The sequence below is a fragment of the Phoxinus phoxinus genome, assembly GCF_949152265.1.
Source record: "Phoxinus phoxinus genome assembly, chromosome: 11".
Lineage (NCBI taxonomy): Eukaryota > Metazoa > Chordata > Actinopteri > Cypriniformes > Leuciscidae > Phoxinus > Phoxinus phoxinus.
The window spans coordinates 5,174,711-5,188,777 of NC_136886.1; the positions used below are offsets into that span (position 1 = coordinate 5,174,711).

General features: G+C 38.6%; 2 protein-coding genes across 14 annotated transcripts in view; both read left to right on the plus strand.

The window, feature by feature from the left end:
- Positions 1-2,496: 2,496 nt before the first annotated feature.
- On the plus strand, positions 2,497-11,132 carry osgn1 (oxidative stress induced growth inhibitor 1). 5 transcript variants are annotated; one of them, XM_079628135.1, is made up of 8 exons: positions 2,497-2,556; positions 2,729-2,812; positions 6,071-6,138; positions 6,314-6,432; positions 7,098-7,234; positions 7,439-7,630; positions 8,337-8,428; positions 8,871-11,132. In XM_079628135.1, exons 4-8 carry the CDS (start codon positions 6,339-6,341, stop codon positions 9,934-9,936), a joined length of 1,581 nt encoding a protein of 526 aa, XP_079484261.1. In that variant the 5' UTR covers positions 2,497-2,556; positions 2,729-2,812; positions 6,071-6,138; positions 6,314-6,338; the 3' UTR covers positions 9,937-11,132. The 5 variants fall into 5 exon arrangements, with proteins under 5 accessions (XP_079484261.1, XP_079484258.1, XP_079484260.1 ...); XM_079628134.1 differs by having other exon boundaries at positions 2,499-2,556; positions 6,353-6,432; XM_079628132.1 differs by lacking the exon at positions 6,314-6,432.
- A 1,416-nt stretch (positions 11,133-12,548) lies between these two features.
- The window catches only part of mtss1 (MTSS I-BAR domain containing 1), a 64,387-nt gene continuing 62,868 nt past the window's right edge, over positions 12,549-14,067 (plus strand). For 2 of the 9 annotated variants that reach the window (XM_079628128.1, XM_079628122.1), the window contains exons 1-2: positions 12,602-12,922; positions 13,178-13,349. In XM_079628128.1, the coding sequence (XP_079484254.1) occupies positions 13,278-13,349 (72 nt within the window). In that variant the 5' untranslated portion in view covers positions 12,602-12,922; positions 13,178-13,277. Of the gene's footprint in view, positions 13,350-14,067 lie in introns of all 9 variants that reach the window. The other 7 variants (XM_079628123.1, XM_079628127.1, XM_079628129.1 and 4 more) reach the window with 7 other exon arrangements.

The window sequence follows — 14,067 nt, forward strand, 5'->3', positions numbered from 1 at the left end:
TTCTTTATTTCTACATCCATCATTCCAAACTGAAAATCAGAATGACTCCGCATAACTTTTCCTCTCCCTTTTTTGGTGCCCTTTAACCTACTAATGGATTTAATTATTACTTGACTAACAGGTTGTTTTGTATATTTCATCACATTTATCTTGAGATATTTATTTTTTAGATCATTTACATTTGAAATATTATATATCTTCAGCTATAGAAGTGTCAAATTATAGCTTTTTTTTAATATATTATAATAATTGTCATTCCCTATCAATGGAATCAAAGTTTAGTAAAAACTTTACAAAAAGGTAGTGTATGTTAACAGCAAACACATTAGTTTACATGAACTATTACCATGAGCGAAACTTTAATAGCATTTATTAATCTTGGTTAATGTTAATTTCTACAATCATACATTTTTAACATTTAAAGTTAATAAATGAATAATAGTAGGTTTATAATTAACCATCTAAGCTGTAAAAAGGTATTGTTTACTTTTAATTCATCTAATGCTAACACGTTAACAATGTGTACAATATACAGTACAAACCATAGCCTACTTATTCAAACTAAAGTTTGCGTAACACCACAATTCCTTTCCTTCTCGTGTGGTTACAGACTCATGTTGCATAAGCATTTACATAACATCTGAGCTACCCTGACAACTACACAGGACCTGTTGAATCAGATTTTCATGTCACTATTCTTTCGCTCTTGAGCTGATGAAGCGATGTATTGTGATAACAGACTTGGTTCTCTTTGTGAGTGCAGTTGACTCTTGGATAGACTAAAGGGAAATGCTTTTGCGAGCCTTTTGAAAAGGGCCCCGCGTGCATCCTGCCCAACTGGAAACTTGTTGAGTCATGTGCTGATCTATTACAGTCTGTGGTGCTGATTGCTAACAGAATTTAAGAAGATAGGTACAGCATGAAAGGTATTAATGAAGGGCTATAAAGACAGCATATTCTTGCCATATTCATTCAGTAAATTGTATCCAAAAACATAACGAAGCAGTCTTCTCAAACCTCAAAACTCGTATCAATGTTGTATGATTTTGCCATTATATTGCACAAACAGTAATGTACATCTTGAAAAAAAAAAAAATGTTTTTTTTTTTTATTATTACATACACTGTTTTAGGACCCCAGCAATGGTAACATTGTAATTCTATAGTATTCGTTTAAACACCTTGGAGTATGTGAATGCTTATGAATTTGTTCCAAGAAATATGTAATATACCACAGTATACTTTTATATTTGTCAATTCAATATCAATATCAATTTATGACCTTAGTTTACAGGCAACATGGTTTACTTTTCTTTTTTTTAAATGTGTGATCATGTTTCTAGACACTGTTCTACTTCTTAGTCACACATTGAAGCTGCAAAACAGGAGCGGTTTCCTTGTAAGTATTAAAAAGTATCCTTTCATAACAAAACAAAAAAAATCATGGAAACCCAAACACACCCCTGAGAAAAGACCTTGAATGAGGATTTAAGTAATTAGTTCCCAACAATGGAAACTTTCTTTCTTTTTTGAGGAGGGAGGGGGGTCAAAGAAAGTAACACAAAAGTTTAGTTATATTGCATAACCTGACCTAGTTATTTGCATGTCACCCAGTCTCGTACAATTATTTTGTAGGCTGTAACTAAAATATGAACATTGATTTAAAGGTTTTACATCTATACTTTTACAACAAGCAAATTGAACATGAAGTGAAAACCAAAAATAATGTAAATTTAAACAAAAGGGTTGTAGAAAGTAACAGGAAGTAGCCGAGTGTCACCTGAACAAGTTACTATACCCAGCCATAAACAATTGTTCAGAATAAGAATCAGAATTAGCTTTATTGCCATGTTTAGTTGCACGCACAATTAATTTGTCTTGGTGACAGGAGCTTCCAGTGCAGAAGAAAATACAGACATATTAGAAGAAATAAAGATTTAAATAACGCAATATAATACAGTAGTAGAAATATATATATAATTGTTTTAATGAATGTAGAGATATTTATTTACAAGTGTACAGTTTATGATGTAATTTACAGATGTAACTTTACTACAATTTTAGATGTTATGTCATGTTGTTGATGTAACTAGAATATGGAGATGGATTTAGGGGGGGGGGGGGGGGGGTCAGGGGTATTAAAATGATTTTACAAAAAACAAAGCGATACAGTTACAAAATATACAAACAAAATACACAAACCTTTAGCAGTTCTCATTGCTGTCATTCATGACATGAGCAATTATGTAATGAATAAATGTTAAAATAAAAGAAAGGCTAAAATAATTGTTTAGGGAGCCAAAAAAATGTCATCATTTGGCACTGCTTGGAGGAGGTGTAATGGTAGCGATAGTATGGCAGCGACACTGTTCAAGCCGCTGCCTTTGCCTATTGGCTGATGTGGAGTGACAGCCAGATTCAGGCCAATCAGGGATGAGATCATTGTCAGTGAGTGGAAAACTACAAGCTACAAGACGCTCATACGTCACCCCACACTGCACCAATCAGAAGCGTCATGTCTTACCACTTGCGATGATTGGGTCGTATGAGATGGACTGTGAGTATGATTGGGTCGTATGGGATGGACTGTGAGGAAGAATTATAAAACCCGTTAGCGGCGCACGAGTCGAGTATCGTGGGCTGTAGCCTGTAACTGTGCGGCTTCTCTCTTTACAGCCGGGTGGAAGCTACGTGTGTATTTTACATTTTGTTTTAAAATATCTTTGCAGCCACCCTGCTTGTACTGTACATTCAAGATTTTGCTGTCTTAAGTGAAGCGTGACTTATTTGGATCGCGGATATTTGCAGTAAAGGTAAGTGTCTTGACATTCAAGCCGTGATGGCTTACTTTCATCACGCCAATCTAAGTTACAGTACAAAGGGTCACCATTATCGTGATTTGATTAATTACATCATATTTTACACCATCTCATCTTCTAGGTCATCTTTGTTCTTGTTTCCTTAATTTGGTGTTGCGTCGTAATGTGTCCGTCGGACATGGAAATTGTCTCGTTTCGTGGGCATGTCTGGGAGCATTAGAGGTCTGGACACAGACAGTTGACAGCACGCTTATGAAAGCGCACGCGCACGTAACACAAGCATCTGAGTTACGTACGCATCACCGGCTTTCGTGGTGTAACGTTAATCTTCCGTAAATGCAACCCAGTTGAGCTGAAATATTTGCGCATCCTACCATTTAATGCGACCGAGAAACGATAAAGTCGTCGCTGGGAGACGCATAACATCTCTGGAAAATTATTTGAAGCGCAAATGTCTCAATTTAACGCTAGTTCCTTGAATTTTATGGTGCCCTCATAAAAAAATAATTTTTGTTTGATAAGTAAGTGGGGAAATAGCAGGGGGGCAGTGTTCCGAAAAACATTGAAGCCGACCTGGGCGCCGCCATTGGCTAGCGGACCCCCACCTGCTGTTAGCATTCCATTGACTCCCATTCATTTTGGCGTCACTTTGACAGCGAATAACTTTACATCTGAGGCGTTTAAAGACACCGTTTGTCCATTGTTTATTTCTAAAGAAACACGAAAATGTATAAAAGGCTCCATTACCTTGTACCTTACGTTATGGCCCCGTAGAAGCAGTTTTTGTAAAAATAGGCTAACGATTGCGTCATACCCGCGCGACTCTGTCGCACAAGTCGAAAAATTACCGTATGGACAGGCAGAGAAGCTCGCAAGCAATCGGGAGGACGCGGAGGCATAAAGTCAAGGGAGAAGCCCATAGAGAGTGATAAAGTTGCTCCCGTTGCTAGCTCATGTACAGCTAATACCCACGCTCTCCGTCTCTGCGAGATTCGGAAGGGAATGATTCAGATTTCTCTCGGCACAGCTACTAGAAGACCTACAGGTTGCTCACGTCACATCTACGTCGTCAAGCTCAGTTTGAGCCTGCGCAGTTCGCCTTGCGATCAGGAAGTGAGTGCTTCTAATTGACTTCATTTCTCTCCGTTGAAACCAGGGGGGCAGTGTTCCGAAAGACATTGAAGCCGACCTGGGTGCCGCCATTGGCTAGCGGACCCCCACCTGCTGTTAGCATTCCATTGACTCCTATTCATTTTGGAGTCACTTTGACAGCGAATAACTTTACATCTGAGGCGTTTAAAGACACCGTTTGTCCATTGTTTATTTCTAAAGAAACACGAAAATGTATAAAAGGCTCCATTACCTTGTATCTTACGTTATGGCCCCGTAGAAGCAGTTTTTGTAAAAATAGGCTAACGATTGCGTCATACCCGCGCGACTCTGTCGCACAAGTCGAAAAATTACCGTATGGACAGGCAGAGAAGCTCGCAAGCAATCGGGAGGATGTGGAGGCATAAAGTCAAGGGAGAAGCCCATAGAGAGTGATAAAGTTGCTCCCGTTGCTAGCTCATGGACAGCAAATACCCACGCTCTCCGTCTCTGCGAGATTCGGAAGGAATGATTCAGATTTCTCTCGGCACAGCTACTAGAAGACCTACAGGTTGCCCACGTCACATCTACGTCGTCAAGCTCAGTTTGAGCCTGCGCAGTTCGCCTTGCGATCAGGAAGTGAGTGCTTCTAATGGACTTCATTTCTCTCCGTTGAAACCTATGGGGTCGCTGTGTCCAGTTTATATACTGTCTATGGTTGAAACCTATGGGGTCGCTGTGTCCAGTTTATATACTGTCTATGGGAAATAGCCGTTAACTTACAAGTGTCTTAAAGGGATGGATAGTTCACCCAAAAGTGAAAATTCTCTCATCATTTACTCACCCTCATGTTGTTCCAACTCTGTATGAGTTTCATTTTTCTAATGAACACAAAAGAAGATATTTAGAAGAATGTTGGTAACCCGGTAGCGTTATAGCCACTGACTTCTACAAAGTTCAGAATTCATTCAGAATATCTTCTTTTGTGTTTAACAGAAGAAAGAAACCAATATAGGTTTTGAACAACTTGAGGGTGAGTAACTGACAACATTTTAATTTTTGGGTGAACTAGCCCTTTAAAAAAACACACACTTTGAAGCTACGTTCTTACTCTTTCTAAGCATTGAACTTGAATGACCCATTTTTATGAGTTGGACATGAACATGATTTTCAGCAGCCTCATAAACCGTCCAGATCACAGAAAACCTGTCGCACGTATTTCATTAGACACACGCGCCCTGGGCTTCATTCAAGAGTCTAAAGTGCTGCTACGTGCATTATACATGTATATATTTATGTACATGCATATTATGGGCTTATATTTAAAGTGTATTTGAGAAAATAAAGTGTCACGTCGTGTGGTCAACTATTCGGAATGACTCAGCGATCTCGACCGTGGCGCGCGGTCACTTTAACAAATTCTGCACAGTCATGGTTACACCGACCTTCTCCTGTTATCATGCCTGTTATATGGCAAGCCGTTTTGACTTTTATAATACTTTTTGACTTCTTGATATCAGGAATTACATTTTTACTAGTTTAAATGCTAATTCTTGATATCAGGAATTACATTTCCACTATTAAAAAAAAAATCATTCTTTTCAACAATGACTATTAAATTTCAACGAGTAAAAAAACTATAATTCTTGATGTCTGTAATTGTATTTTCACTAGTTAAATGTCACCATGGCCTGTTATTCAAATTCAATTGTTGATATCAATAATTGATTTCTTACTAGTTGAAATTCCAAGTGCACATATCAGAAATACAATTTTTACTAGTAAAACATTTTTTTGATATCAATAAATTCAATAAACTAGTGCAAATGTCTGTTATTGATATCAACAATTGTTATTAGTTATTCCTGATATCAAGAATTAGCATTTTAACTGGTGGAAAAACTGGCTAGCCATACCTGTTATGTAATACCACTTGTTGATTCATAATTATTGTCTTAAACTTACAGCCTGCCTTACTATAATGCAGATTATATAGGGTTATATAATATAAGGGGAACGTAATAGTCACTATTATTAGTAATAATGACCAAGGTCAAGGGGAGGGGATGTAGTGATCTGGTGTTATGTATCTTGGGAGGGTGTTTTAAGGTTGTGCTGATAGCTTTTGCAGCTCGCCATTTGTTCTCTTTTTGCATGTACCAGGAGAGCCACTATGGAGCTGTTCAACAAAGACACATTTTCTGAGGATATCCTGCCTGTTGTCATTATTGGTAAGAGTCAACATTATATATTTGTTGTTTTTAAGCTTTAAGTGGGTTCAGTGAAGACATGTGACGCATCATGATGACTCTTCCATGAGCACTCACAACTCTTAATGCATCCAAACTATTTCTATTCTTGTACTATTGTTTCTTTCTCCCATTTTCATCTTTTTTTTAAATCTAGACTGTACTTCTGTGAGCAATTACAAATGTTGTATTGCAGCCAAGGTCCAAAATTAACTAATGGACAGGCTCAAATGGAATCTGGGCATGCAGAACTCTGCAGAAAGCTCAGCATAATTGGTACGCCTGTTAATTACAATGTTCTGCACATCCACCACCCCTTGGATTTTTGTATATTCACAATTTTGGTTAATTTTGTAATTCTTACAGCTACCTATAATTGAGTAGCGCTTTCAGTTTAAAACCTTTACCATGTTTAAATGCAAAAAAAAAAAGTCTGGATGTGCTTATGACAGGCGAATTGGTGAAAAACAATTACCAGTCAGAAATACTTCTTACCAGCCAATGCCATTCACATACCCACTTCTATCAGTTAAAAACTGTGAGGCTCAGACTATTGTTCTGTGACAATTTCTAAACTTTATTTGCTTAAAGGGATAGTTCACCCATAAATGAAAATCCCGTCATCATTCACTCACCCTGAAGTTGTTCAAAACCTGTTAGCGTTTCTTTCTTCTGCTGAACACTAAAGAAGGTATTTTAAAGAATGTCAGTAACCAGACCGTTGATGGGCCCCACTGACTTCCATAGTATTTTTTACCCATGTTCTCCAAAATATATTTTTATGTTCCACAAAGCAAAGAAATTCATGTGAGTTTGGAACAAGTAAATTATGACACAATTCATTTTCGCACCAAAAAAAAAACATCTGAGATATGAAAAGTTCTCTGGGGAATGTATTCTAGAGCATTCAGTATTCACATGCATGGCTTTCTTTCTAACAGGTAATGGACCATCAGGGATTTGTCTCTCTTATTTGCTGTCGGGATACACGCCTTACCTTTCCCCCAATGGCTTCCATCCCAACCCAATTTTGCATAACAAACTGACAGAGAACGCTCATCTGTCTTTGCTTGACCAGGTAATTCACACACTTAATCCCTCTAGACACATTTACCACACCTCTTTACATAACAAGCGGTGATTAATTGTAGTGGTTTTCAACAAAAGTCTCTATAGCCTGTTCCAAGGATTAGTGAATATTGACAATAGTTGACAAGATTTTGCATACATTCTTGTTCAAACACAGACAAAAGAACTGTTTTGTCTTCATATGTGCATGTAGGATCTGGAGTTCCTGTGTGAAGGTGTGGAGGGCCGTTCCTCAAACCCTGTGGCTGTGCTCTTCGATGCCCTTCTCCTTCCAGATGGCGACTTTGGGGTGGATTGCGCCTCCCCACTGATATGGCGACATGAGCCGGAAAGGGCCACTCCTCACCTTGTACTGGGGAAGGGACCTCCTGGAGGGGCCTGGCATGTAAGTAACCACTCCTAAAATTCTTCTGGCTTCTGAACTAAGGCCTCAGTGCTCATATTGTTCACTTTTTCAGGAAACTGAAATCAATGTTTATTTGAATCTCACAAATATATGTCCAGGTCGTGTTGCACTCCAAAATCTAAATAAAAATCAAATAATTTCACATCAAAAAGAAACATAAAAAGTCATGATAGTATTTGTTGTTGAGTTATATTTGGGCAGTATTTGTTGAACTGCTTTTAAAGTTAGCTGATTTCATTAACTTTATTAGTTTATTATATATTTTACTGTAATAGTTAATGTCTGTATTACTAATTATTTGTTGTACTGCTTTTAAAGTTAGCTGATTTCATTAACTTTATTAGTTTATTATATATTTTACTGTAATAGTTAATGTCAGTATTACTAATTAATCTAAATGGAATCACCATTGAGCATAATAGAAACTATAAACGAAACAGAAGTAAAATGTTCAGACATATTACAGTAATGAGAAATGGGGTGAAATATGACTTAAATATGTTTATGAGGTTCACCCTAATACAGAAGTACATCCCTGTGGGAAAAGCACTCATGTGATTTAATGTTTGCATGTCTGAAAGCAACTTCTGTTGAGTTTTTGTACAAGTTTGATCAGATGTTATTCTTGTGCTTTGCCTGCTTCATATCAAGATGTGACCTTGTTTATTGTTCTTTATGCCGGCAGGCAATGGAGGGCTCAATGCTGACTCTCAGCTTGGCTAACTGGATGGAACTTCCTGGTTTGAAGTTGAAGGACTGGATGAGAGACAAACGCAAGTACGAAAATGAAATCCGCATAGAGAATAGCTCACATTTCATACAAAATTCCCAAGAAGATTATTGGCATAAATTTCAAACAAATATGAAAACAAGATTCTTGCATTGTGTTGGAACTAAACTGAAACTATAAGGTGACTTGCAGCTTCTCCCTAGTATGTTTTTTTTCTATGTAAAAATATTTTCTCTTTTGCTAACGTAATGTGAATCCTGAATAGTATAACTGTTAAATTCAGCTCAAAATGTCTATACTGTGGCTTTGTGGTGCTTTTAATCTTGCTACGTTTGTTTGAGCTACTCAACACAATCTAGCCCAACCGAAGTCATCATTTTTTACAAGTGCTTGTTTGTGAATAAATGAGGCATCACGAGTATAACACAGTTCATGAAGTTAGAAATTATGAAACTGATCATCTAACATTTGTGTGTTTTGTGCATGTAGAAATCTACGTAACGACCGAGCCACGCCAGCTGAGATTGCGTCCTACTACCAGCACTATGTGACTAAAATGGGTCTGGAGAAAAGCTTTGCTTGCGGCACCACCGTAACCTCACTCTCTCGGGTTTCCCTTGAATCTGACTGCTCCGTTTGGAAGATCGAAGGCCTCCAGAGAAGCGCAAATGGTGATGATGGAAGGGAAGTAATTGAAGTCCCTTTCTGCGTGTATTCAGAGAACGTGGTGCTTGCCACAGGAACCCACGACATCCCAGCCCGTCTCGGCGTGGAAGGCGAAAACCTTTCCTTCGTGTGCCACAGCTTCTGGGAGCTGGAGGCCGCCATTTCCTCAGGCCGTTTGGACCATGCCTCCGAGCCAATTCTTGTGGTTGGTGCTGGCTTGACGGCGGCAGATGCCGTTCTCGCGGCTCACCACTTGAACACACCTGTATATCACGCCTTTAGGCGGCCTGTGACCGATCCGGCGCTTATCTTCAACCAACTGCCCAAACTCCTCTACCCTGAGTACCACAAAGTGCACCAAATGATGAGCCAACAGCAAAACAAAGTGCGTGAGACGGAGGTTAATCTGTCCAACCAAGCTCTTACTTCACCTGCTGAGAACAGCAACCCGTATACCGGTTACCTCAGTTACCCAAAGCACCGTGTGGTTGCCTTCAGACCTGAAGGCAAGTGTGTGCTAGAGGATGAGGGAGGGCTACAGACAGTGCTACAAGTCTCGATGGCACTCGTTTTGATTGGTTCCCATCCCAACCTGTCATTCCTCCCAGAACATGGTCGGTCACTGGGGTTGGACTCCGAAGAGCCAATCAGCTGTCGGAGGAACCCGTTTGACGTGGATCCGTACACGTATGAGAGCGCGAAGGAGTCAGGGATGTATGTCATGGGTCCACTGGTGGGTGAGAACTTTGTGCGGTTCCTGAAAGGCGGAGCTTTGGCTATTGCGAGTGACATCGCCCGCAAACAAAGTACAAAACGACAAAGTGCGACAGAACATTGCAAAACCAGTTTATTGAATATTCAACTCACCAACTGCACCTTGGAATCATGAAAAGACATAGACTTAAAAAAGGTGTGAAAAGAGATTTTTATGTATAGCTATCTGGTACTTCCAAAATCTTTCAGAAATGCCCCACTTATCAGAAAGTGCTCAACGGTTCTGCTCCGACTGACATGAATGAACCAGACGTTGAACGGTTCAAGACCGTTCTGACATCCCACTGCAAGTGCTTGCATGCAGACTGCGAATGCACTGACACAGATTTGTGTAGTTAATGGCTAACTAACAGGCCTAAACATTAATCTACACAAGTCTACGGACACATGGTGCTTTGACTTCAGGGATTCATTTGTGCATGGCTGCTTTTACGAAATACTACTCGTGTTCTGTTGTGCCAAATCAATGTTGGTAATTGCCGTGTTTTCAAATCTAACATTTTCTTCATGTAAGGAAAACAGAAAACGAATCTTTGCCAAGCAAATGCTGCGGTTGTATCGATGCTGGTACTGACGCTTGTATTGTCTTCTTTGATGAATGTAGGAATGTTAGTGGACCTAAAAAATCAGAAAGTTCATTGTATCATTTTAAATTTGTCTTCCATACATTGCCTTCCCAAGTAAAGCATACTCCTGGAGTGAGTCCATTGGTTATACCAGCAAACCTGACTTGACTGTCTTGAATTAGGGCTCTTAAAAGTTTAAGATGTTCTTGTTTCATTTTGCTGTGGCTAACCAAAAGTCAAACCTCAGTGAGGTCAGGGTGCACTTACAAAACTGACCACGTGAGGGCCTTTGCACACAGTGACTGAAGCCAGCAGCATTGCATTAGACATAATGATCTTTCATGACATTATGTGAATGAATGATGCATCCTACATAAGCTATTTATGACTGCGCTAACTAACATGGGCCAAATGTAATTTTGCCTGTGAGATTGATGCATGGCCTTGAGGACCCTTTGATGCAATAAATAAAGTAACTGTACTTTTTTTTTAGATTTGTAAAATGCATATCTATTTCCTTTTAAGAAAGCGATTCTACACTGAACATTGCAACATTTGTTTTATCTTAAACTTATTCTACTGTATTATTTGCCTTTAAGTTATGATCCCTGGCAGCTCTGATTAAACATGTTTGTAAAAATGGTTTGTACCTTTTGGAAAGGGCAAAAATACAAACAAAAATGATGTATAGTTTCTGTACATTGATTCTGGCAGTCAAACACAAAATAAATGGAGTTTGACTACACTATGCTGTGTCTTTTGTGTGTCTTTCCACAGCTAGTATCTTACTATTACTGTGAAGTTTAAAGAATAGATCAAAGGCAAATACATTTTGCATTAAAAAGTGCCAAGTTTTCTCATGGTTATAACTTTTGTAACCCTTTTGACCTCAACAAAATGTGCATTACGTCCATAATAGAGCCTTTAGAGATTTTTCTGTGTTGCCTCAACAGAGATGTATTTAATAGATTTGTTTTATTTTAAACAATATTGCTTCACTGCCTTTTCAATGTTATAATATGAAATTATATAATATTAAAATGATGTAAAAAAAAAAAAAAAAAAATAGTATACAGCAAATACTGCACTTTAAAGTTTACAATATGTTAGCATTTCATCAAACCGCCTGTTTCTGCTATGCAAACACTACTGCATTACTAAAGTTTCACCACTAGATGGTAGCAAGCGCCTTCTACAGCTATAAAGCACATATTTTTTTCTTTCTTTTTATTATTATTAAATGCTAGTCACATACAAATAATAGATTTTTAAAGCACATATTTAGTACCAGTGCAGTCATGATAAAAACTCATGGGGTTCAACATACGCTCAACTCTAAAATATTTAATCACTTATACATTGCTTATTGTGAGCGCAATCTCTATAAATGATTTCAAAAAAAAAAAAAAACTAATCATGGAGAACTGCAAAAAAAAAAAAAAAATCAATAATCCTTTGTGAGTGATTTCGAAAATTATAATTCATGTGAACTGACCTGTTTGTTTTCATAGCAACAATAAAAATGGGCCCTAAAACACAGAGTTAAGTGCTCTATCCATGAGCTTTGTGAGTGTGTTTGTGCTATGAGTGGGCACATGAAGCTGAAGCTGTGGGAACTGAAGCCCAGACTACTGAACAAGGTGACCTCTCCTCTCTCAGGCAGACAGACAGGAGGCCACTAGAGGACGGGATGCTAAATTTATCACGTCTGCGTTGCTATGAGACACTGAGCTGAAAGGTGGACTCCTTTCTTTCGTAATGTCAGGTAACATCACAAGGCTGGGCAAGATTACAATGATGCTGACTCATAGATGTGATATGAATGCTTAAAAAAACCCAGCTCTCTTGTGACTAGATAAATGTAATAGGATGTAGCTCTGTTTATTCTGGTTTATCATTATAGAAAGTACATGTAATAAAATGCTTAGGAAGACAGAGTTTGGCAACTGTGTGGACAGCATTCAGTCATAAGTAATCCACTAAATTTCTTGTACAGGCTTATTTCATATTGTCTCTAAATAATAATTTAAGGCCATAAAAAATATGTATTATAGTCTACATAAGAACTTGGGGAAATGTTTAAATTATATATATGTATTCTATCAAAATGTCATGTCAACTAATCTGTCGATGACAAAAGTTAGAATTGTCGAAAAAGCACGAAGATATCCGAAGTGCTCGTGCTCCGCCCCTTTTTGAGTTCGTCCGCCTGCTGATCCACACAAACGGGCTAGAAAGCGCGAGAGAGAGTGAGCCAGGAGTGAATAATGTTTACCACTCGCTCTGTGGAATCTACCAGGAGTCGAAACTTTAGTTAGGTTTTGCCGTATTAATTTCACCCGAAAGCCTTATTCAAACTGCAACCGATCAAAATCATCACTATTAAGGATATATCAGCGGCTGGATCGACTGAATGAAACCATGAGGAATAAAAAACACGGCGGTTGTCGCGATCTAAACTAACGTGACTATCGATCCAGCAGAGCCAAGCTTTTGAAAACGCCGAGCCAGGTACTTCGGCGCAGACTTTCAACGGTCAGTTTTTCTTGCGGGTTTACCTGTGCTTACGTGGCACCTTTTTGACCTGGAGACTTATTGTAAAAAAAATCCCGTTTTAGGCTTTTCATCCACTTTTATCGTGGCGATGCGATGTATTTTTAGAGGTTTAGTAAGTTGCGTGGCCGGGACTAGTTTACTTGCGCCAGGCAGCTAATCAGCGGAATAACACTTTCTATTTGTGCGTTAATTTATCCTCATTTGCCTTGTTCACACGATAACCTTCAAATACAGCCTCGTACTGCACCCTTCAGATACTGACAGCGGGTTTCGAGACGAGCTTTCATAAGGAGGATAAGTGTCAACGCTGCTCGTGTGTTTTTGGGCTGGTAAAATGGATGCGGGAATGGAGAAGGAGTGCAGCGCTTTGGGAGGGCTCTTCCAAATCATCATGAACGACATGAAGGTGAGTCCTTCTCAGATTAAAATAACAAACCAGATGCTTTGATTCCCCCCCAACATCATGTGTGGGTTTGGAGTCTGCCTGTAAAAAGGCTCAGAATAAGTTATTTTCCAGCTGTTTTGGAGGGTTGGCAACAGTTCTGTGGTTGGCCGGTTGCTGATAGATGTGAATCCAGCCGCCCTGTGATGTGCGTCCTCCACAAATCATCATTTACATCTCTGTACGCTTATCATCGCGGATATATGAGTGCATCTACTAGTTAGAAAGACTAGTATGCATTTAGGTTATTTGTAAAACAGTCAAATATCAGGTTATTCCAGCTTTCATGATGGATATGTTCAAAGAGACTTCAAAGGTAATGCTGTCACACTAACAGAACAGTACCATGGTATTAACATGGCTAATTAGACATGCACCATGGTATTTTTCTAATTATACTCATTTACAGACAAATGTACTATGGTTCGACTGTATTTTGCTTTGAAGTACTATGTAAATACCATTGTACATGAATTTCAGTGCTGTGGTATTTTGATGCAAAATCTATATACAATGAATGGTACAATGTCCACACATATTGATATTGGTATTATAGCACCATTTCCAAAAATACGATATTACCATAATATCCTATTGCAGTGATGTTATGATGGCAGAAATATGGCAAAAACATATTCATATACCAATGTGTTTAAATGGCACATCAGGGGACTTCAAAAAC